This window comes from Nannospalax galili, unplaced genomic scaffold (genome assembly GCF_000622305.1).
Source record: "Nannospalax galili isolate Female #2095 unplaced genomic scaffold, S.galili_v1.0 scaffold704, whole genome shotgun sequence".
In the NCBI taxonomy this organism is placed as follows: Eukaryota; Metazoa; Chordata; class Mammalia; order Rodentia; family Spalacidae; genus Nannospalax; species Nannospalax galili.
In genome coordinates, this window is record NW_008352394.1 from 96,978 (window position 1) to 118,190 (window position 21,213).

Consider the following 21,213-nt stretch of genomic DNA (forward strand, 5'->3'; position numbering starts at 1 on the left):
GAGTCATGCATTCCCATCCCAGGCCAGTACATGAAAGGCCACTGCAATAATCTGGCCTGGTGCCGAGCCACTGTTTGCGTGCATACCCCAGTGGTGGGGCTTTACCACCCTCACCTGTGGACAGGCGGACTTCTGGAGTTTACACCCAAATCTACCTCCTGCTTCCCTGCAGCTTCTCCATGTGTCCTTAGGAATTAAGTGGCCCTTCTGGGAGCCTCACAGTCAGCTTAGGGGCCCTGAGTCTCCTCTGTCCTGACCTCTAACCCTAGCTCTCTTGATGTGGTAGGAAGGACATAATTTCATTCCTGTGCAGTCAGGAGCTTGAGGCTGAGGTCACAGCTCATCTCTGTGCCTTAGGGGATGAGTGACACCGACCTCACCAAGTCTCAGGTTTATCATCTTTCCCAAGCAAAGGAAGATGGGATTTAGCTGCTGGATGGGGGATGAGAGGTCACTGAGCACTGACATACATGGTGCCGGCACCCAACCCAGTGTTAGCTTTATTACTGCAAACTGCCGCCACCAGCAGTGACACAGAACAGCCACAGGCAGCAGGGCAGTGGGCCTGCCAGCAGTTGTTCCAAGGTTAGCAGCTGGAGGATGTGAGTGACAGGATCCCAGAGCCAAGCAGAAGCCAGGGGCCTGCCCTGTTCCCTCTGGACTGAGAGCTTCACCCAGGGCCTGGCACACAGTAGGCACCAAAACCTGGTTGTTTAAGGGCCAGAGGGGGTTGTGGGCTTCTGAGCAAGACTAAGCCCAGGCAGAGCCATAGTTCAATGCAGAGAAAGGCAGCTTGTGTCAGTGCACAGGGCCCTACATCAGCCCTGGGAAGCCCCTCACACAGTGGTCCTGAGTGGGCAGGATGGTCTCAGGGTTGCGGAGGACTTGGAAGGAGATGGGGAAGGCATCTTAACTGGCTCTGAACTTGGGATGAGCTGTATTTCCTTGTTCAACATCTGTTTCCCTCACACTCGCCTCTGAGGGATCACTGTTACCAGTGAATATACTACTCATCCATATGTTTATTTGTTCATTTGTTTGTTTATTTTATTTGGTCTTTTTGAGACAGGGTCTCCCTGTAGCCCTAGCTGGCCTGGAACTCACTATGTAGACCAGGCTGGCCTTGACCTCACAGAGATCCGCCTGCCTCTGCCTCCATCTGTTTCCCTCACACTCGCCTCTGAGGGATCACTGTTACCAGTGAATATACTACTCATCCATATGTTTATTTGTTCATTTGTTTGTTTATTTTATTTGGTCTTTTTGAGACAGGGTCTCCCTGTAGCCCTAGCTGGCCTGGAACTCACTATGTAGACCAGGCTGGCCTTGAACTCACAGAGATCCGCCTGCCTCTGCCTCCCAAGTGCTGGGACTAAAGGTGTGCGCTACCATGCCCCGCACCACTCACATACATGTGAAACCATGCATGATTCAAATTCAGGGACAAGAGCCAAAAGGCCAGGTTGCTTCAGGCCACTGCTCCGTCTCTGGGCCTTGTTCTGTTTTCCCCACTCCCTGCCCTTTCCTCTTTCTTTTCATTCCCAAGGAGGGCTCTGGACCTCTTCTGTGTAGCTGCCTCTGGAACTCTGTGCCTCAGGATTAGCCACAATTGGCCAAGAGGTAGAACTCAGTGTGGCTGGGATCTGCACAAAGCTTACCTCTGGGAGGTAAGCAGTCTCCAGGACAGCCAGATATCCACTCTGATAGGACAAAGAGTGAAGGCTCACCTGTAGAGACAGCCCTGAAAGACTGGGAGCTGTTCCCCAGGCTGTTGTGGGCTCTGCAGGTATAGGTCATGTTGTGTTCAAAGCTCCCAATGACCAGCTGGCTCTGGATGACTACTTTGTGGAAGGGTTCCTGGCTCAGGACCTCAGAGTGTGTGTCCCTCCAAACCTGCAGGGCCTGGGCCTCATTGCACCTAGGAAGAACACACTGCAACTCAGGGCTGTACAGATACCTGCATCAGCATGCCCCTCCTACACATGGGTGCCCACCAGATGTTCAGCCCAGGGAGGGGAGCAGAGCCCACTGACCTATCAGTGTGGCCTCTGCACTGCATCCACATCACATTGGGCTGGGGGTACCCAGAGGCATCACAGAGCAGGACATCAGAGCCATTGATGGGGATCCATGTGACACTGACCTCTGGGTAGTCTGTGGAGGAAAGGAAGGGTAGAAAAGGCAGAGATCAGCCTTAGGGGCTGGTGTCCCTCTTGGCTGCCTACACTAAGCCTACTGCCCTCCTCCTCCCAGTACACCCTGGGCAGCTTCTCCCTGTCACTTACATTGCAGGATGAGTTCAAAGGTCAGATTATTCCAGCCTCCCTCATTCTGAGCTAGGAAGGCGTAGCGGCCAGCCTCAGAGGGCTTCACTCGGGACAGGAAGAGGTCAGATGTGTACCTGCAGGGTAGGCACGAGGCGCTAAGTGAGCCCCAGCATCAGAAGGAATCTTGGCCTGGGAGGTGGCTTTCCTTACGTTGAAGTATCTGTACACAGAGGCCTTAGCTGAGCCAGCTCCTCAGGAGGGTGCCATTGAGACAGGGAAAATCACCCACCCCAGGTCCTTCAATGGTCGGGGAGTGTTCTTTCTATTATTGTTATTATTTTTATTTTATGTGTATGTAAGTGTAATGCCTGCAACCCAGGTCCTCTGCAAGAGTAGTCAGTGCTCCTTACCACTGAGCCATCTCTCCAGCCCCAGGAGTATTCTTTTTCTCCCAGTAGAGACAATGTCTGTGAGGTGTTGGGAGCTACATCACAAGTCCCTTGTTTTTATTACTGTCACTGAACTAAGTTTTCACAAGCATGAAAACCCTACTGAAAATCCCTGAAGTGTAGTCCTGTCATGAAGGACCATCCAGGGACAGGAGGCAGAACTGGTTCTGGACTGTGTAGTTACAGAGACCAGAGGTCAAGTCCTAATGACACTGTTTCTTGGCTATGACTTTTACAGGCACTGAACTGCTCTGGTCCTCTGCTTCTGTGACTGTGAGAGTGATTCTGATGGCTTTTAATTTACACACTTAGTCTGAGGGTTAAAGGGATGTGCATTTAAAGTGCTTGATTATTAAAGACACTCAACTTAGTGGTATCCTTTGTTACAGAGAACTTTGGAAGCAAATGATGACAAAAGTCACCTTTGACTGATTCTACATAATTTTCTGTTCTTTCCTAAGTCTCTATTTTATAATTTTTTCCATAATGAGTTTATGTATTTGTTATTGTTGCTTGAGACAAGGTCTCATGTAGCCCAGGCTGGCCTCAAATTTGCTATGTAGCCATGACTGGCCTTGATCCTCCTGTCTCTGCCTCCCAAGTGCTGGGATAACATGTGCCCCCATAACCCAGCTAATGTTTTATTCAGATAATAAATACATTTAAAAAATTTTTTTAATTGAAATATTTTTTAAAAAATTGTTAATGTTTTGTTTTGTTTATGTGTATGAATGTATTGCCTGCATGTAAGTGAGTGCACCCGTGTCATGCAATGCCGCAGAGGTCAGAAGAGGGCTTCGGATTCCCCTGGAACTAGAGTTAAGGATGGTTTGCAGCCGCCATGAGGGTGCTGGGAATTGAACCTGGGTCCTCTGCAAGAGCAGTCAGTGCTCTTAACCACTGGACTATCTCTCCAGCCCCCTTTCTTAAATTTTTTAGCAATTTCATATGTATGCATATACTGCCTGCATATAGGTAAGTGCACCTCATGCAATGTCCAAGGCGGACAGAAGAGACTGTCGGATCCCCCGAAACTGGAGTTATGGACAGTTGTTAGCTGCCATGTGGGTGCTGGGATTCGAACTTGGGTCTTTTGCAAGAACAGTCAGTGTTCTTAACTGCCAAGCCATCTCTCCAGCCCCATAAATACATTTTTCAATGAGAGCAAAGAACCAGCTCTTGCTTGGACAATGTATGCAGCCACCACTAGACTACAATCCATATGCTGAATAGGCAATCTCAGGCTGGGGTGTTGTAGGGTGCTTGCCTAACAAGTTTGAGATCAGGAAAGTAAACCTCTGAGGACACAGTCCCCTCAGAGGTGGACAGTGGATTTCTACAGTGGTAGGTATATGAGCAACCCAGGCTCTGAGCATGGAAAGGTGCCAGGAAAGTAAGTGTGGAGGGAGTATGCACCGTGAACACATGCCAGAGCCCAGGAGAAGGGCTGCCATGGGGATGACCTCGGGGGTGGCTGGGCCTTTAGAGAATGTGTGATTGAGTCCCTCTAGCTCCCTCCCCATGTGTGTGGCAGGTACCTTGCGTGGGTATTATTACAAGTGCATCTAGGGGTGGAAGTCTTGCTCATTTCCTATATTGGCACTGACCACGAGGAGGACAGGGGATGAGGCTGAGAGATCCTAAAGGGCCTTGAGAACATGCACACTGAGAAACAGTAAGTGGCTGAAGAGAGCACTGGGCTTCCCAAAGACACAGGGCAGAGGAATACGCCAACTTGATCCAACTCTCAGACAACTGAGATTGAGGCTCCCAGAGGCAGGGAAAGTGAGACACAGAAAATGGAGGGTACCCACCCAAGGTCACATAAGAATGGGACAGGACCCAAGCAGTCCTCCTGACTCTAGCACTCCCCCTGCCCCACCGGCCCCATGTAGCTATGAGCTGACAGGTGGTACCTGTATGTGCCCTTATTGGTGACAAAATGAAGCTTGGGTTGGTCCTCAGAGAAAGGCCCCAAGTAGGCCCAGTTAAAACTTTGCAGGCCAGGGTAGGCTTCTGCCTTGACTTTGAGGGTGAGGCTCTCACCCACGGTCACCTCCTGCACAAGGTTCTGCTCAGAGGTCAAGTTCAAGTAGGCACGTTCTGAAAAGTAACACAGATCCGGTGTTAGTGGGGAGAGGCTCGTTCATCAGTTCATTGGACTACCCACCCCGTCACCTGGTGCCCAAGCGAAGCTGTGTGCTGGGCTCTTGGGCACTGGTCCCAGCCAGGACTCACCTCTCTTTCCACTGCCCTCCATCTGTTCACCCATCTGTTCAAAGCCCTTCTCACTGCCTCTGTTACCACTTTGGTCAAGCCTTGTCACCTTGAACTGGTCCATCTCTGTGGAGTCCTAACTTGCTTCCTCGTTCACTCCCTACAGGCATCCTTCACAGAATACCAGAACCCATGCTAATCTGTCACGCCCAAGTCCGACCATGACACTCCTTTGCTTAAACCTTCCAACTCACCCTCTCAAGGGAAAGCCTAGCTTCTTCCATTGGTCCTAGGGCCTCCCTGATTTACCTCTCTCACTGCACCTGGTACCTCTCCCTCACTCCATCCCCCAGCACCTAACTCCTTCTTTGAACACAGCATGCCGTCTTGCCCAAAGTGCTTGTGCTCGCCCTTCCACAAACTTTGGGCCTTCGCCCAAAAGGCAGCACCATGTTTCCACTGCCAAGTGCTGCCGGGCTTGTTTTTCCATTTTATTTGCTCATGGTTTGTCTTCTGCCAGCTAGCATTCATGCTTTCTGAGGCGGGTTTTTCAAATGCCTCACTCTCAGCTGTACAGAACAACATCTGGCCCAAAGTGTGAACGAGCACACACATTTATTAAGTGATGATTGAATGCCTCCAGCTGGATAAAAGGCTGTAACAGGAGGACACGTTTCCTTGCATTTGTTCACCTTTGCCTTTACCTTACAAAGCTCCTGGCTCACGGAGCTCCCTGTGTGTGCTCAAGGCCAGTGATCCATGCTTCCTCTCCTCTTCTCCCCTCTGACTGTCAAATGATTAACACACGGGCCTTTGGCTGGTCATACTAATGACCCCTGAGAACTCTTGCTTAGTTAAGGGGTTCCCAGCCCACGGAATGAATGGCACTGCTCTTCACCCAATCATCAGAGGACAGGAAGGTATCTTACACCTGCCGTTCTTCATCCCGGTGGTTGGTACCCTGGCCACTGTCTGCAGCTCCCCACCACATGTGGTGGTTGTTTCCCAGCCTTCCGCCCAGCACTGGGCTGCACACAGTGTTTCTTTTCACATTGGTAGTGGGGATTTTGCCAGGGCCTCCTCTAAGTTTTATAAATATGCTCAGTTACTATTAATATCACCATTCTGCAGGTAGGGGCCTCGAGGCCCAAAGAGGTTTGTCAACCTCATGTTTGGTGTACCCTTGTTAGGGTGACATCCTGAAGCTGGGTGCTCCAGCTCCAGTGTCAGCCCCGTGTGGAGCGCAGTCCCCTCATCTTTATAACCTCTGTGACCTCTCCACAGGGTGAGGTACAGATTATCCACCCGCTTCATTAAGGCTCCTTTGCCACCTGCCTCATCTCCTCTCCATGCCCCGCACGGCCGCTGCTCTCCCCTCCACACCTCCACTGTTTGCTGCAGCTTTTGGTGTCTCAAAGGCCCTCAGGGCTCTTTGTCTTGTGTCTTGCACATGCTGTTCCCTCCTCCAGAAGGGCTGTTCCCTTTCTTTGTCACCCTGGGGCCCAGCAACTCCACTATTGTTCCTCCTGTCCCAGCTCAGAGGAATCCCCCATATCAGTGCTTCTCCCACAGTCACACCAGGGGAGCATTGTTCATATTTCCGGACTTGCAGAAATAAGAAGGCATGAAGTGCAGCAGCCACTGCTGAGCTCCACCCCAAAGCGCTGGGTAAACGAACCATGTTAAGGGCTCTGGGGAGGGGAGGGTCTAGGACGTCTTCCCGAACATGCCTTGCAGCCAGGCCCAGGACCAGGCCCAAGACCAAGCCACCCTCTTTCTGCCATCAGCTTCATCTCCCAACAGCCACAGGCCTTGCCCGGCACCTGATGCTCACCCACCACCTGGAAGGACATGGAGACAGAATGTGTGTCCCGGGCATTGGTGGCTATGCAGGAATATCTGCCCGCATCTTGGAAGTCCACACTGTTGAGGTTGAGGGTCAGGACTTTTTTGTAATGGTCATCATGGAAGTCAGTATGTTGAGGGATTTGGAGCTGCAGAAGAAGGAATGGAGATGTTTAGGCCTGAATCCAAATCCTCAGCCTATAAGATTATGATACTCTACAAGGACTGAGCTCTGAGCCTCAGTTGCTTTACCTATAAAATGGGCCAAATACTGGTCTCTTGCCCCTGGGTTGGACTAAGGGTGGATAGGCACATAGTGCACATGGGGAATCTCAGAAGCAACTTCTCCATTCCTTCCTGGGGATCCTCCTCCTTCCTCTCACCTAGTCTTTCTGAAATAGCCTTCATGTCCCCGTGCTTCCTCTCTCTGTCAGAAGTAAGTGCCCTATAGGCTAAAGCTTGGGTCAAGAGACTAGATTTCCACCCTCCCCATCCCTAAGACCCAGCAGCCTGAGTAGGCTGCTGCTGGCAGGAAGATCTTGGGCCTGTCCTCCTCCTTTTCCAGGCCACAGCCATGTGCTCAGCCCAGAAATCTGATCTGGGGTGAGGCTGGTGGCTGTGTGCTGGGAGGATGGGCAGACTTCCCCCGGGGACTGACCTGGGTGTCTTCATGTTTGAGGAAGACTTTGAATTCTACGTCCACATTGGTGACTGAGCATATGATCTGGGCAGCCTCCCCACGAATCCGCACCAACTCTGTGGGCTCCAGCATCACATGTGGGGGTCCTGGGAGGACTGAGGTCAGAGACAAAGCCTAGGCTTAAGCTGCCACTCTGCTCAACACCATGGGCCAGGCTACTGCCCAGGGCCCCATCATTCTGCCACCCCAAATCCCAGGAAGCAGCCACAATACCTCAGCTTCTCCCATAAGCAATTCCCAAAGAGACCTTGGAAAGCCCACTTTCTCCAGCACTGCCACCCCAGGCCCACCACCATTCTCTGCCCTGGATTTATGCAACACCCATCCTGAAGGCCTTCTGCCTCCCTCCCACCTGTCTTACAGCAGACAAAGTTGGGTCCGTCTTCTGTGTCCCTAATCTGTGTGAACAACCTCAGAATAAGAGCCAGTGCATTGCAATGCCTGGTGTAGACCCTGCTTGACCTGTCATGCTTTGCACACTGTGCTGCAAACACACTGACCTCCTTGTCATCACAGGGCCTTTGCATTTGCCTTCCTTCCTCAGTACTTTCCCATCTATGCCTTTCAGTAAGATGGCTCTACTTGCCCTGACAATTTGTTTGCAGGGCTGTATATCAAGCCCAGGGTCCTGGGTATGCTGGGCAACTGTTCTTCCACTGAGCTACATCTCCAGTCCTTGCGGTTTTAAAGATTTTTTAAATTAATTAATTACGTCAGCATGATAGCTTTAATCCCAGCACTCAGGAGGCAGAGGCAGGTGGAGCTCTGTGAGTTCAAGGCCAGCCTGATCTACAGAGTAAGTTCTAGGCCAACCAAGAGCCATACAATGAGACTCTGTTTCAAAATAAAACAACAAAAATTAATTGATTGTGTGTACATGTATGTATACCGTAGCTTATGTGTGGAGATCAGAGGACTTCTGTTGGAGTTGGCTCTTTCCTTCCACCATGTAGGTTCCAGGGATTTAACTCAGGTCATCAGACTTGGTGGCAAGCACCTTTACCCACTGAGCCATTTTGCCAGTCCTTTAAAATTTTTTAAATTACATTTATTTATTTATTCATTCATTCACTTATTGTGTGTGTGTGTTTGTTTGTGTGCACTCACTCATGCACACACAGGCACAGGAGCATGTATCCATACATGCCATGGAGTACATGTGGCAGTCAGAGGATGTCTTGTGATAGATGCGTCCTCCTTCACCATGTAGGTCCCAGAGATCTAAGTCAGGTCATCAGGCTTGGTGGCGACTGTCTTAACTCGTTGAGCCATCTCATTGCTCCCTTACATGTTTTGATATAGAGTCTCATTATGTAGTTCAGACTGGCCTGGAACTTGCTACCCTCTGACCTCGGCCTCCGTGACACTAGTACTCCACTGGTCCAGCTCCCACTGTTGATCTTTAACTCAAAGTTCCTCAGAGGCTGTGTGTAGAAACAGCATCCTACCACTTCCCACATCAGCTTTCTCTAGAACCTCCTCTCACTTCTCCCACACAGTCTACATCTACTTTTTAGTCTGAATCTCCAGTAAATAAGGTCCAGTCTAGGTGGGTGACACCCTTCACAACCAACACAGTGCCTGACACACAGAAACCACAAGTCAAACCTCTAAGTCTGTGGCAGTGGTTGAAGTACACTGTAGTCCAGTCTCCTGAGGCCCAAGACAGCCTGGGACAGGACACAGGAGGTCTATCCCATATATTCTTTGGCCAATTGCCCTGGTTAGCTCATTATGGCTGGTCTCATGGTCAGAGTCCCATACAGCACATCTCTCCCCTCTTGCCCTGGAGTGAACTGGGTATCTGTTTCCTCCCAGCAGCCCCAGTCCTCATAGCCACCAGTTCTCCATCCCACTGCCATGCCTGGCCAGTTCTTTTCCACCATGCACACCTTTCTGTACGTTAAGCCGGATGCCAATGGACGTCGATGCCCTACCATGCACCATGGCTTGGCATTGGTAGTCATAGGTATGGATAAGCTTGACCTTGTGGATGGTGAAGCCATGCCAGGGTGAGAAGGAGTAGTTGGTTTTGCGTGGGACAGCCCGGCCCCCAACACGCAGCAATGAGATACCGCCCTGCAGTGCGGGATCGGTGAGCAAGCAGGGCAGCAGGGCGTCCTGGTTCTCGAACACTGTAACCTCTGTTGCTAGCACATTCCAGGGTCGGTCAGGATCTGGGGAAGAGGAGGGCTCAAGGTAACAACTGGACGTTAGTGACAGGAAGGCTCAAGATGCCCTAGTCATACTGTAGTAGGGTCATTCAGGGAGTACTTAGGTGCCCTTAGGGTACTTGATGCTGTGTGACTTCAGGCAAAGGATTCACCCCCTCTGAGCCTCTGAAAAATAGGTATAATCATGGCATCTACCTCACAGGGTTGTTGAAAGGACTACATTAGATTGTAAGCACTGTTACAGGTTCATGGCCAGCACCCAAAAAACTAGACCTGGCTTAGTGTGCCTGGTTATGCCAGGAGCCAGCCCTCCTGCCCAATAGGGGGAGCTCTGAGTCCTCACCTTTGACGTACAGGTGGATGGTGGCGCTGCCCCCCAGGGGGTTTCCGGACTCAGTACACCGATAGGTCCCCGTGTTTTGGAAGGTGGCATTTCTTGTGGTCAGGATGCTGTTGGAGGAATCAGGGTCCAAAGTCCAGTAGGGGGTGATGGGGCCATCCCATTCCACACTGCCATTGCCCACACATCGCAGGGTCACCGTCGTACCCCGCTCCACGACCAACTCTGGACCACTGGGCTCGATGACTGGGGTCCCGTGACCTGGAGGGGCAGACAGAAGTGAGGCCTGGGTGCACCCTTACAGTCCCACAGTTGAGCTGGGATATACCTTGGCAGGGATGGTGCAAGGAGCAGAAGCAAGTGTCAGGTTTGAATGAGTCTATACCACTCAGCCCTTTACTCAACTCCAATTTGCTTGGGGAGGGACTGACATCTGGGAACACCCAGGAGGCCCTCCTCTAAGATTGGGCTGGGAGCTCCTTGGCCTCACACACACCTTCACCATCCCAGGGGGACCCAGTCTCCTGCCTTGATCTTCCTTGGTGGGATGGCATCATTGCAATCACTGGGTATGTCTGTGACCACAACGCCAAGCCCAGGGCTACCTTATTGTGCCAAGCCTGTCTCCAAGCAAAGACTCAATTGCCATGTTTAGGAACGAGGATGCCTGCGGTACACACACACACACACACACACACACACACACACACACACTCCTGTCCCCCATCCCCTTGGCCCTGCTGGGGCCTGTTTGAGCAGCCAATCTCTTTTAAGGAAATTTTGTTTGAAGGAGAAAGGAGAACTTAAAACCCTTGTCAGGCCTTCGGGTAAGAAGGCCAGTTGCATCTGTGGTGTCAGCAGTTTTTCTGGGCCTGAAATAGGGGTGAAGGAGGGAAGTGAGAGCTGATTCACAGCCTCAGGGGGGCTGCCAGGCGCCCCTGGCCTTCATGGGCGGAAACACATTGCTGGCGCCCTGCTGGCCCTGGTTTCCGCCCAGCCTGTGGCCCTTCTACCAGGGGCACGTTCTTACTTCTGCTTCCTGGCCCTCCTGGCCACTGCCCATCTCCACACAGAGAGGGGACATGGTGCAGAGTCTCAGAATGCCCTGTGCTGGGAGGCCTGGCCAGGCCACCATCCTGCTGGTGGATTCCTGCAAGTCCAACATTCCTACCCTCTCTGGTAATACCTGCACAGTGACATGCCAGCCCAAGGGCTTCGGGCTCTCAGGGTAGTCCATTGCTCTCTACAAACCCTCCTCAGTGGGTACCCCTGGCTCCTCTAAGCTTGAGTCCAGAACTGGAAAGTCTCTTCTTTCAAATGATTTCAGCCTGGCTTAATATCTGCTCTGATTTCAAATCCATCGGGAACACGTAGCCTATCTGCCTGAGCTTCAGCTCAGCCAGAGGTGAAAACTGTTGCCACTACTGTGAGGGATGTGGTCCTCCTGTGCAGCGTGACCAGCAGGAAGAGGGACAAACTGTTCCATCTTGGCCAAGCATACCAGGCTCCAGGCTGGGCTCACATCAATTGGGGCTGGGGACCCAGACAGCATTTTGCAGGGGGAAGATGGCTGACCTCTGAGCCTCGAGTGCTCTTCTGTCTAGTAGGGATAATCCCAGAGTCCACCTGGAGGGCAGCAGAGCATGAGAGGGCTCCTTCCCTGGCCTACTGCTCCCATGCCACATTTCTAATATCCACTCTTGGGCCAGGTAGGCTGATATCTGAAGAACTGAATCCTTAAAAGTCATGGGTTGTGACCTTGGGTTCTGTGATTTTGTTCCTGCCTTGTCTGTCTCTTTTTCTCTTCCCTTCCCATAGCCACTCCAATATGCTGCTTTGGCCTCCAGGAAGTATGATGAGGGAAACGCTTCTGTCTTGTTCCATCTTAAGCTGTTGCCCTGGACATTCACAGAAAGCAGGGCTGGCACTCGCGTTCACTGTAGACTTCCTCTGTGGCATGGTTGGGAGGAAGGGGAAGGCTGCTCAGAGACACCTTCCCTGGCTGAGTGCTGATGGCCATGGATCCCTCATGCCTGTCTGTTCTCCTCACTTCTTCCATTTCAAATTTCCTCATGACCCAAACCTCTCTTCCTCCCATGATAGATGTATTCACCATCAGCTCCAGGAGGCACCCCAAGCATTTGCACCCAGGACCACCACTCAAAAAGGAGAGGTGAGCCCATCCCTGTCTATGAGGGCTTCAATACCATTTCCAGCCCCACAGGAGCCCCCACAGCCCCACTCACTCACTGACAGTATACTGGGCTGAAAACTTAAGTTTCCCACCCTGTGTCTCCTTTCTCCTCTTCCCCTCGGAGCTGGACATTGCACAATTCCTTACACACCCCTACATACGCACGCACACACATGCACACAGGTAAGGGTGCATTTGTCAGACATCATTCAACAGTATGATTAAGAAATTGTGCTTTCTAGTGTATATAAGTCACCCCCTAACAGAAAAGTGCCAGCACAAAAGATGGCAACACTGACTAGGCCAGCAAAGGAACTTTGGTGGCCATCATCTCACCAGAGGTCAATTGCACCAATTTCCCATTGACCCTGTGAAAGACCTGACTGAGGCTGCCCTTCTCCCCACCAAGGCCCATTCTCCCTCAAGGCCTCTCCAAATAAGCAGGTGGTGTAGTATAAAATGTGTGTCAGGCCTGCTGGAGCCAAGATGTGCTTGTTGGGTCACTCTGGGCCACTTATTCCAGCCCTCAAAGATGGAAGTTCTGCAGCTGTTGCTGCCTGAGAAGGTGTGTGAGTGTGAGTGTGTGTGGTATGTGTGTGCGGCGGAGGAGGGCCATGGCTGGGGAGCCCCCCTCTTGCCTTCCCCAGGTTCCCTTCTAGCCCTATATTTTTCTCACTGAACTCCCCCACTACTGAGCCCAGAGCTAGAAAGGCCATTCTCTTGTCTCCCACCCTGACCCCTGACCCAAGCCTCCCACTGCGTCTTTGGGCTTTTCTGAGCAAGGCCTTGCTTAACTCCCAGGCTGTCAGAGCTGGTGAGGTCATCAGGGCCTTTTGGCTCAGGTTAGAGCTGCAGGAGCAGCCGCAGCTCCTAGGATCTTCTCAGAAATGCAAATCTCAGTCCTGCCCAAGACCTATCACAATTGGCCTTGTAAGGAGATCCCTAGGTAGCTTCCTATATGCATAGGAACCTTCCGAAAGCATTGTACCAGTCTAGTCCATCAGCATAGCTCTACCCACCTATGATTAAAAGCGGACACAGGCCCTGAGAGCATCAGGGGGCATGCTCAGAATACATGGTAAGTAGCTGGCTAAGCTTCCACAGATTCACAGGCTTGGCGAGGCTGCTTCCACTCCACCCTCACCTTCTTTTCTCTCCAGATAACCACGGCCCCACACTCACGTGCTAGATATATGGAAGCAAAGAGTGGAGTCACCTGGTGAAGGGCGGGAATGCTTCCATGGGTCCTCTCTGTAACCACCCCCACTGACACCCCCAGTTCTGCCCTTACCATGCCAAGCTGTGGCCACCAGCAGGACCAGCAGAGCCCCCAGCTCCATTGGCTCCACCGGGCAGCTCAGGCTGATGCAGGGTTTGAGAGTCAGCTGGGCACAGGCCTCCTGGCTACTGGCTCCTCGGGGTTGGGGACAGCTGGACACGCGCTCCTGCCTGCTGCGCTGGCTGTTGATTTTGTTTTCCTCTTCCTCCTCCTCCTCAGGCTGATCCTCTTCCCCTTTTTTTAGCTAGGCTAAAAGGGAACTACAGAGTTTGGAAATATCGGGTCTCTAGAAGAAAACAAAACATCACCCCAGGGGAAGGAGGCAGAGTCTAGGGCAGGGCCAGACTGATCCTGCAACAGCTTGGTTAAGTTTGAGAAGTTTGTGAAGCCATCTCCCAGGAACCTCAGGAGAAGAATCATGCCCAAGAACAGGCAGCCAGTGAGTCAGAAACAAATGGGCGTCTCCCAGGTGACCAGTGAGCCTTAGGTAATGCGAGGTTGATTGGCCCTAAATTCTCCTGACCTCTCTTCTGCCTTCAAGGCTAAAGAGATCAAGATAAGAGTACCTGAGGACTTGGGCTTTGAGGGAGGCCAGCTCCAGTTTCCTGCAGCAGCACCTGGAAGTCTCTACTCATTGTCATAAACCAGTCACCTTGGGTTCTGGTCTTGCCTTGCAGACAGATCACCCTATGATGAGACTGTCCCCCTAAGTGGGAGCAGTCACCACCCCATGAGAAGAAATTAGATTACCCCTTCTTATTCTTCCATGGGAACTAAATTGTCCCCTCAAGCCATTAGAGCCAGTGGTGACTCTCTGGAGCCAACAGGTAAAACCAGAATTGAGATGCAATCAGTGGAACCACACTTTGACAGGACCTTTTGCCCCCGGCCCCAATTCTTCCTATATTTAAACCTGAAGCTCCTCCTCAAAAGACAGACCTCGGGATGCTTACACCGGCTAAATGCCTTTCACCATTACTTTCCTGTTTGATTTCTGAAGTAAGTGGCCAGACTCTGATTTGTTGGGACTCACCAAATTCATGGTTCGGTGGACTAGGATTTTGGTAATAATATTGTGAAACACATACTTGCCTCTATCCCTGTTTCCTGACAATTTCTAAAATCTTTGGAATCAACAAGGTGGTGTCCTTTTATAAACCAATGAGTTGGAGTGGTAGTTTCAGGATAGAGTTTGCTTAACTGAAAGACCAGGGCAGATTAGGAGTTTGAGATTCAAGTGGAGGTTCTTGGAGAGGGGTGTGACCTCTTGCTGCACCCCCTGCCACCTCTGGCCCTGTCTCTTCATCTCGTGGTCTCCAGTCCTTTGTCCTATCCTGTTTCCCTGAGTTCTGTCAGCTGCTGTACCAAATGACTGAAATCAATGGAGGTTGTGGGGCCCCTAGGCACAAAGTGGGGGATAAAGTGGAGACTGAACCCCTAGCCTATGAATCTGAGCTCTCCCCAGCTGGGTAGATGGTATTAGTGTCCCAAGGACCTAGAAGACACCCAGCTTACGTCTGCTGTAAGACAGATGGCTCGTTTGGTGTTGTTTGGTGTGTGGCGTCATCCCCACCCACCACACACACTTGGTCATAGATGTCCTCTGTGTGGCTAGAGAGGAGGAGAATCCGGGTCTGTGTGCCCCTGTTCTCAGCAGTAGGACTGTTAACACTCTCTATAGCTGGGGAAACTGAAGCTCAGAGAGCTTGTTCACGGTCACACAGCCACAAAACGGTGAGTGTGGACCTGGCTAAGGCAATAATGTAGAACTGTCTTTTGTGGGTTATTTTTGTAAGAAGTCTAATTGTTCTGCTTCCTGCTGGAGAGATGGCTCAGCAATGAGGAGCACTTGCTGCTCTTGCAGAGGACCCAGTTTCAATTCCCATCACCTACATGGCATCTCACAACGATCTTTAACTCTGATTCTAGAGGATGGAAAACTCACTTCTGGCCCCCGTGGGCACTAGGCATTCACATGGTGCACTTTATGCATGCCATCACTCACATATACACATTAAAAAAAAAATCTAAATTAAAAAAAAAAAAAACTTTGCCCTTTCTTTTTTATGTGTGCATGTATGTGCAGTGTTTGTGTGGACATACATATGTGTGTGCACATGTGGAGGCCAGAAGTCAATGTCCTGTGTCTGCCTCAATCCCTCTTCATATTATTTTTTGACAGGGTCTCTCACTGAATCTGGAGCACATCGATTTGATCAGACTACCTGACCAGCCAGCCCCAAGGATCGTCCTATCTCTACCACCCCAGTGCTGAGAATACAGTTGTACATTATTGTGCCTGGCTTTTATGTGGGTCCTGGGGATCCAAGCTCAGGTCTTCATGCTTACATGATAAGCACTTACTGACAGCTTCCTCTCCAGGGCACTCCCACTTTAAAAAAAAAAAAAAAAAACAACCAAAAAATTGCTTTTATGTGTTTTAGTTGATTCTCTTACTGTTTTCCTTCTTGTTTCTAAGTAATATCATTATAAATTTGCATCTTGAAAATAATCTCAATATAACACTAACCCAAGAAAATGATCATTTTTTAAAAAAATTAGCTGTGCTTTTATGTATGTACATTTTTTTTTCCCCAGAGACAGGCAAAGAATTGCAAGAAAAGCAAACTACAAGCTAAGTGTGGTGGCTTATGCCTGTAGTGCCAGCATGTGGAAGGTAGAGGCAGGAGCCTAGCCAGGACTACGTAATGAGACCCCGTCTCAAAACCCAAAATCAAGGAGGGAGGGAAGAAGGGAGGTAGAGAGAGAGAGACAGAGAGAGGGAGAGAGAGAGAGAGCCACAGATTGATGTAGATGCAGGACTATAGATACAAAAATTCTCAACAAAATATTAGCAAACCAAATCCTTTTAGAGTTATACCAATTATACAACAGTCATATACTATACAATTAGACACCATGGCCAAGTGGAGTTATACTGGTTCAGAATATGAAAAATAAATTTTAAGATGAAAACACAACCCCATATGGGCATCCTGATTGGTGCAGAAAAAACCTTGACAAAATCCAACATGCTTTTAAAGTTTTTTTATTTATTCTTTTTATTTTATGTGTATGAGTGTATTGCCTGCATGTGTGTAAGTGCACCAGTGTCATGCAATGTTCATGGAGGTCAGAAGAAGGCGTTAGATCCCCTGGAACTGGAATTACAGACGGTTGTTAGCCATCATGTGGGTGCTGGGAATTGAACCCAGGTCCTCTGCAGGAACAGCCAGTGCTCTTAACCACTGAGCCATCTCTCCAGCCCCCAACATGCTTTTAAAAAACCCAACAAAGATGGACTGAAAGGGAATAGCGACACATGATTTAGCGCTTGCATGTGAAAGCTCAGCTCACCCAGTGGCCACAGGAAGCTACTCAGATCAGGAGCTCCTACTCTTACCACCTGTTAGCCAGAGTGACCGAGAAGAAGAAGAAACAAAAAGACTCTAAATTTAAAAGGAAATAGTAAATTTGTCTGTATTCATAGTTAACATGAGCCTAGATATAGAAAAACACTAGTAAAACCACCAGATAAACTATCAGAGATAATAAATAAATTCAACAGAGTCGCAGAATACAAGATCAACACTCAAAATGTATTTGTCCGTCTGTATACTAGCAATAAACAAAAAAGAAAAAAACAACAATTTTATTTATTATAGCATCAAAAATTAATTGGTAATAAGACCGGTGAGATGGCTCATGGGACCCACATGGTGGAAGGAGAGAACTAATTCCTGAAAGTTGTCCTCTGACTTGCACACTTGTGCGCCCACATAAATACACCCCTCCCACACAGGTAAATAATGGAATTTTAAAAATTAAAGCATTTTACTTTTAACCAAGGAAGTACAGGACTTGTACACCAAATACTATGAAACATGCCTGGACGAAATTAAGACTTTAATGAAAAGATTGGATTGGAAGATTTCAGAGTGTCAAGACAGCAGTACTCCCCGAAAGGATTCATATATTCAATGCAATTCCTACCCAAATCCTGCCAGTCTTTTTTTTTTCTGAAATAGAAAGGTTGACTCTGACACTCACAGAATTTCAAGGGACATTGAGTAATCAAAACCATCTTGAAAAGAAAACAAAATTGGAAGAGTCATGCCTCTAAGTTTCAAAACTTACTACAAAGCTACAGGAACCAAACAAGTGTGGTATGACATGAGAACAGATATATACAACAGAACAAAGCCAGGAATCAAGATGTAAACCCTTGTAACTGTGGTCAGAGGATATTCAACACGAATGGCAAGACTGTGCAATGGGGAAAAGAGGGTTTCTTCCAACAAATCATATGAAACAAGCTGGATATCCACAGTCCAGGGAGCCAACTTGGACCCTTACTTTACACCATATGCAAAAACTAACTGAAGGTAAGAAAGTCAAAATATAAAATCTCAGAAAAAACCATCAGGGTAATATTCATCACCAAACTAAGAAATGATTTCCTAGCTATGTTATCAAAAAGTAGGCAACCAAAGAAAAATTATATAAACTGAACATTATCAAAATTGAACATTTTGTGCATCAAAGGACACTGTCAAGAGAATGAAAAGATAACATGAAAAATAGAGAAAATATTTGCAAATAATCCATTTCATGAGGCTATGCATCCAGAGAAGATATAAATATATACATGAATGGAGGTTGTAGCACCCCCTATAACTCAACAACAAAAAGACAACTTCAAAATGTGCAGAAAAACTTCTCAAGAGAACATATATAAAGGACCAATGATCACATGGAAAGATACTCAGTATCATTAGTCATTAGGGAAGTGTAAACTAATACCACGATGAGATGATGTGTCACATCTGCTAGACTGACCATCATTTTTTTTTAATTGGAAAGTAGCCAAGCGTGGTAGCACATGCTTGTGATCCCAACATTCAGGAGGCAGAGGCAGGAGGAGCTCTGTGAGTTCAAGGTCAGCCTGGTCTACATAGCAAGTTCCAGGCCAGCCAGGGCTACACAGTGAGACCCTGTCTTAACAAAACAAAAATCAGAAAGTAACAAATATTGATGCAGATGGAATATTACTCAGTTATAAAGGTAATGAAGTATTGATAGTTCAAGACGAGTGAACCTCTGCTGGAGAGATGGCTCAGCTGGTAAAGATGCTTGCCACCAAGCCTGACAACCTGAGTTTGATCCCCAGGACCCACATGGTGAAAAGATAAATTTCTACATGTAGTCCTCCGACTTCCACACACACACAATAAATAAATATACAGAAAAAATTAAGAAGAGATGAGTAAATCTTGAGAATGCTATGCTAGGTGAAAGGAGCCAGACATGCCTATCACATGACCCCATTTATGTGAAACACTCAGGTTAGCTAAATCCATAGAGACAGCAGGCTAGTGGCTGATGGGGGGTATGGGGAGAGATGGGAAGCAACTGCTTCATGGGCAGTGGCCACTGGGTGTTATGAACAATGAAGGTGCCCTGGCATGATGTAGAGGCGACAGCTGCACGACTCGGTGGGTGTGGGAAGTGCCACACCTTTAAAAAGAAAGCAAGAAAAGGGAGAAAGAATTCCTCAGATGTGTCTGACTGCATTCATTGCCAAGCAGACAGCACTTTAAAAAATTAAGGGAAGCTCTTCAGATAGAAGGGTAGAAGAAGTACGATACAAACCAGAAACTCGGCTAAACATTAAAAGTAATTAAAATAAAGAGTGCTGAGAATAGAGTAAGAGTAACCTAAAGTACATCTTTTTTTTTTTTTTTGTCTTTTTGAGACAGGGTCTCCCTGTAGCCCCAGCTGACCTGGAACTCGCTATGTAGACCAGGCTGGCCTTGAACTCACAGAGATCCGCCTGCCTCACCCAGCATACATCTCCTTTTAATTACTGAAAAGATAACTGTTTAAAGCATACATTGGAAAATGCACCCTGTAAAAGTCTAGAGAGAAAATACACTTGGGGGTTGGAGAGATGACTTGGTGGTTAAGAACACTTGTTCTTCCAGAGGACCTAGGTTCAATTCCCAGCACCCACATGGAGGCTAACAGTTCCAGGGGATCCAACACCTTCTTCTGGCCTCTGTGGGCATTGCATGCATGTAGTACACTCACAGTCAAGCAGGCAAAACAGTAATACACATAAAATACAAATAATAAATACAATTATTTAAAAAAAAGAAAACATTTTGGGCTTTGGCCAGACGATCTCCATTGCAGTTGCTCCCTTTTGCCACTGTGGTACGTACATGACACAGAATGTGTGAACCAATGAGACGATTTGTGTTCCAGTAACACTGGGGTTTTGTTTGTTTGTTTGTTTGTTTAACAAAAACAGAACACAAGCTCCATTTCATCCAAAAACCACAATTTGCCAATGCCTGGTTCAGAACAAAAATAGCTATCAAAGCAGTGTGCATTTATGCCATGGGTAAAGTAAACTGCATGACAACAGCATTATGGAAGATGACGAGAGCAGAAGTGCAGCACGCTGCTGACCAGTATTTACATGTACTCAGTTCAACATAATATTGTTCAGGCTTTTATGAACCAAAGTCATATGCTTGTAAAACCAAGGGTAACCACTGAAATTTTTTAATGTTACAAGCCAATTGTGAAGCTAAAATAAAACTAGTCAAACCACGAGGAGGCAGGTCCAGAGTAAAAAAGAAAAAGGACCAGATGGCGCAAACAGAAAGATTTGACAAAATGATTGGTTTAAATCCAGTGTATTGATTATTGTCATAAATGTAAGCAGTCTAAATATATCAATCAAAGGGCAAAGGCTGCTGCTTTGGCTAAGAAAATCAAAATCTAACCATTTTCCATTTACAAGAAACCCACTTTAGAGACCTTTTCTTCAAGAGTGTCACCACTGGTAGGTTGCCCATGCTCCTGTAAATAACTCTAATAAAACTCATTGGTAGACACACACACACACACACACACACACACACACACACACACACGATAATGTTCAGTGTCCATTCTTGATTGTTAAAAGCTCTCAGCAAGCTGGAGGGGGCGGCCCACACGTGTGGTCCTAGCACTTGAGAGGCCAAGGTACAAGAACCACTATACCAGCTTGGGCTACAGAGTGTTAGGAGTAGAAAGAAACATGAGAAAAGCATCTGCAAAATGATAATAACAATATTATACTGAGTGCTGACAGAATAGATGCTTTCCCCTAAAGTAAGAAATGAGGCAAGGGCATCTGCTCTCCTTTTAAACATTGTAGTAGACATCCTAGACACTGAAGTGAGTCAAGAAAAAGAAGGAAAGAAATGCAAATTTAAAAAGAAGAAATAAGCCAGGCGTGGTGGCGCACACCTTTAATCCCAGCACTAGGGAGGCAGAGTCGGGTGGATCTCTGTGAGTTCAAGGCCAGCCTGGTCTACATAATGAGTTCCAGGACAGCTGGGGCTACAGGGAGACCCTGTCTCAAAAAGACAAAAAAAAATAATAATAATAATAAATAATAATAAAAAATAAAAAGAAGAAATAAGTTAACTCCATATGGAGGCGAAATTTATAAAAACTGGAAAAAAGGACAAAAAAGTTACTCAAACTAGACGACAAGGTTAGCAAAATTGTAAGGTACAGGAGATCAATATTCAAAAATCAATTAAATGAGGGGGCTGGAGAGGTGGCTCAGTGGTTAAGAACACTGGTTGTTCTTGCAGAAGACCCGGGTTCAAATCCCACACCCACATGGCAGCTAACAACTGTCTGTAACTCCAGTTCCAGGGGATCTGTCAGCCTCTTCTGTCCTC

The 21,213-nt window shown here is 48.2% G+C and overlaps 1 protein-coding gene across 1 annotated transcript in view; it reads right to left on the reverse strand.

Annotated features, from left to right (window-relative positions):
- The window catches only part of Csf1r (colony stimulating factor 1 receptor), a 55,331-nt gene that overhangs the window by 14,683 nt on the left and 19,435 nt on the right, over window positions 1-21,213 (reverse strand). Inside the window, exons 2-10 of the mRNA XM_008849381.3 lie at window positions 13,478-13,725; window positions 9,996-10,253; window positions 9,371-9,655; window positions 7,437-7,573; window positions 6,768-6,927; window positions 4,633-4,819; window positions 2,286-2,401; window positions 2,034-2,154; window positions 1,728-1,918 (exon numbers count right to left, since the gene is read on the reverse strand). Of these exons, the coding sequence (XP_008847603.1) occupies window positions 1,728-1,918; window positions 2,034-2,154; window positions 2,286-2,401; window positions 4,633-4,819; window positions 6,768-6,927; window positions 7,437-7,573; window positions 9,371-9,655; window positions 9,996-10,253; window positions 13,478-13,526 (1,504 nt within the window). The 5' untranslated portion in view covers window positions 13,527-13,725. The remainder of the gene's footprint in view (window positions 1-1,727; window positions 1,919-2,033; window positions 2,155-2,285; window positions 2,402-4,632; window positions 4,820-6,767; window positions 6,928-7,436; window positions 7,574-9,370; window positions 9,656-9,995; window positions 10,254-13,477; window positions 13,726-21,213) is intronic.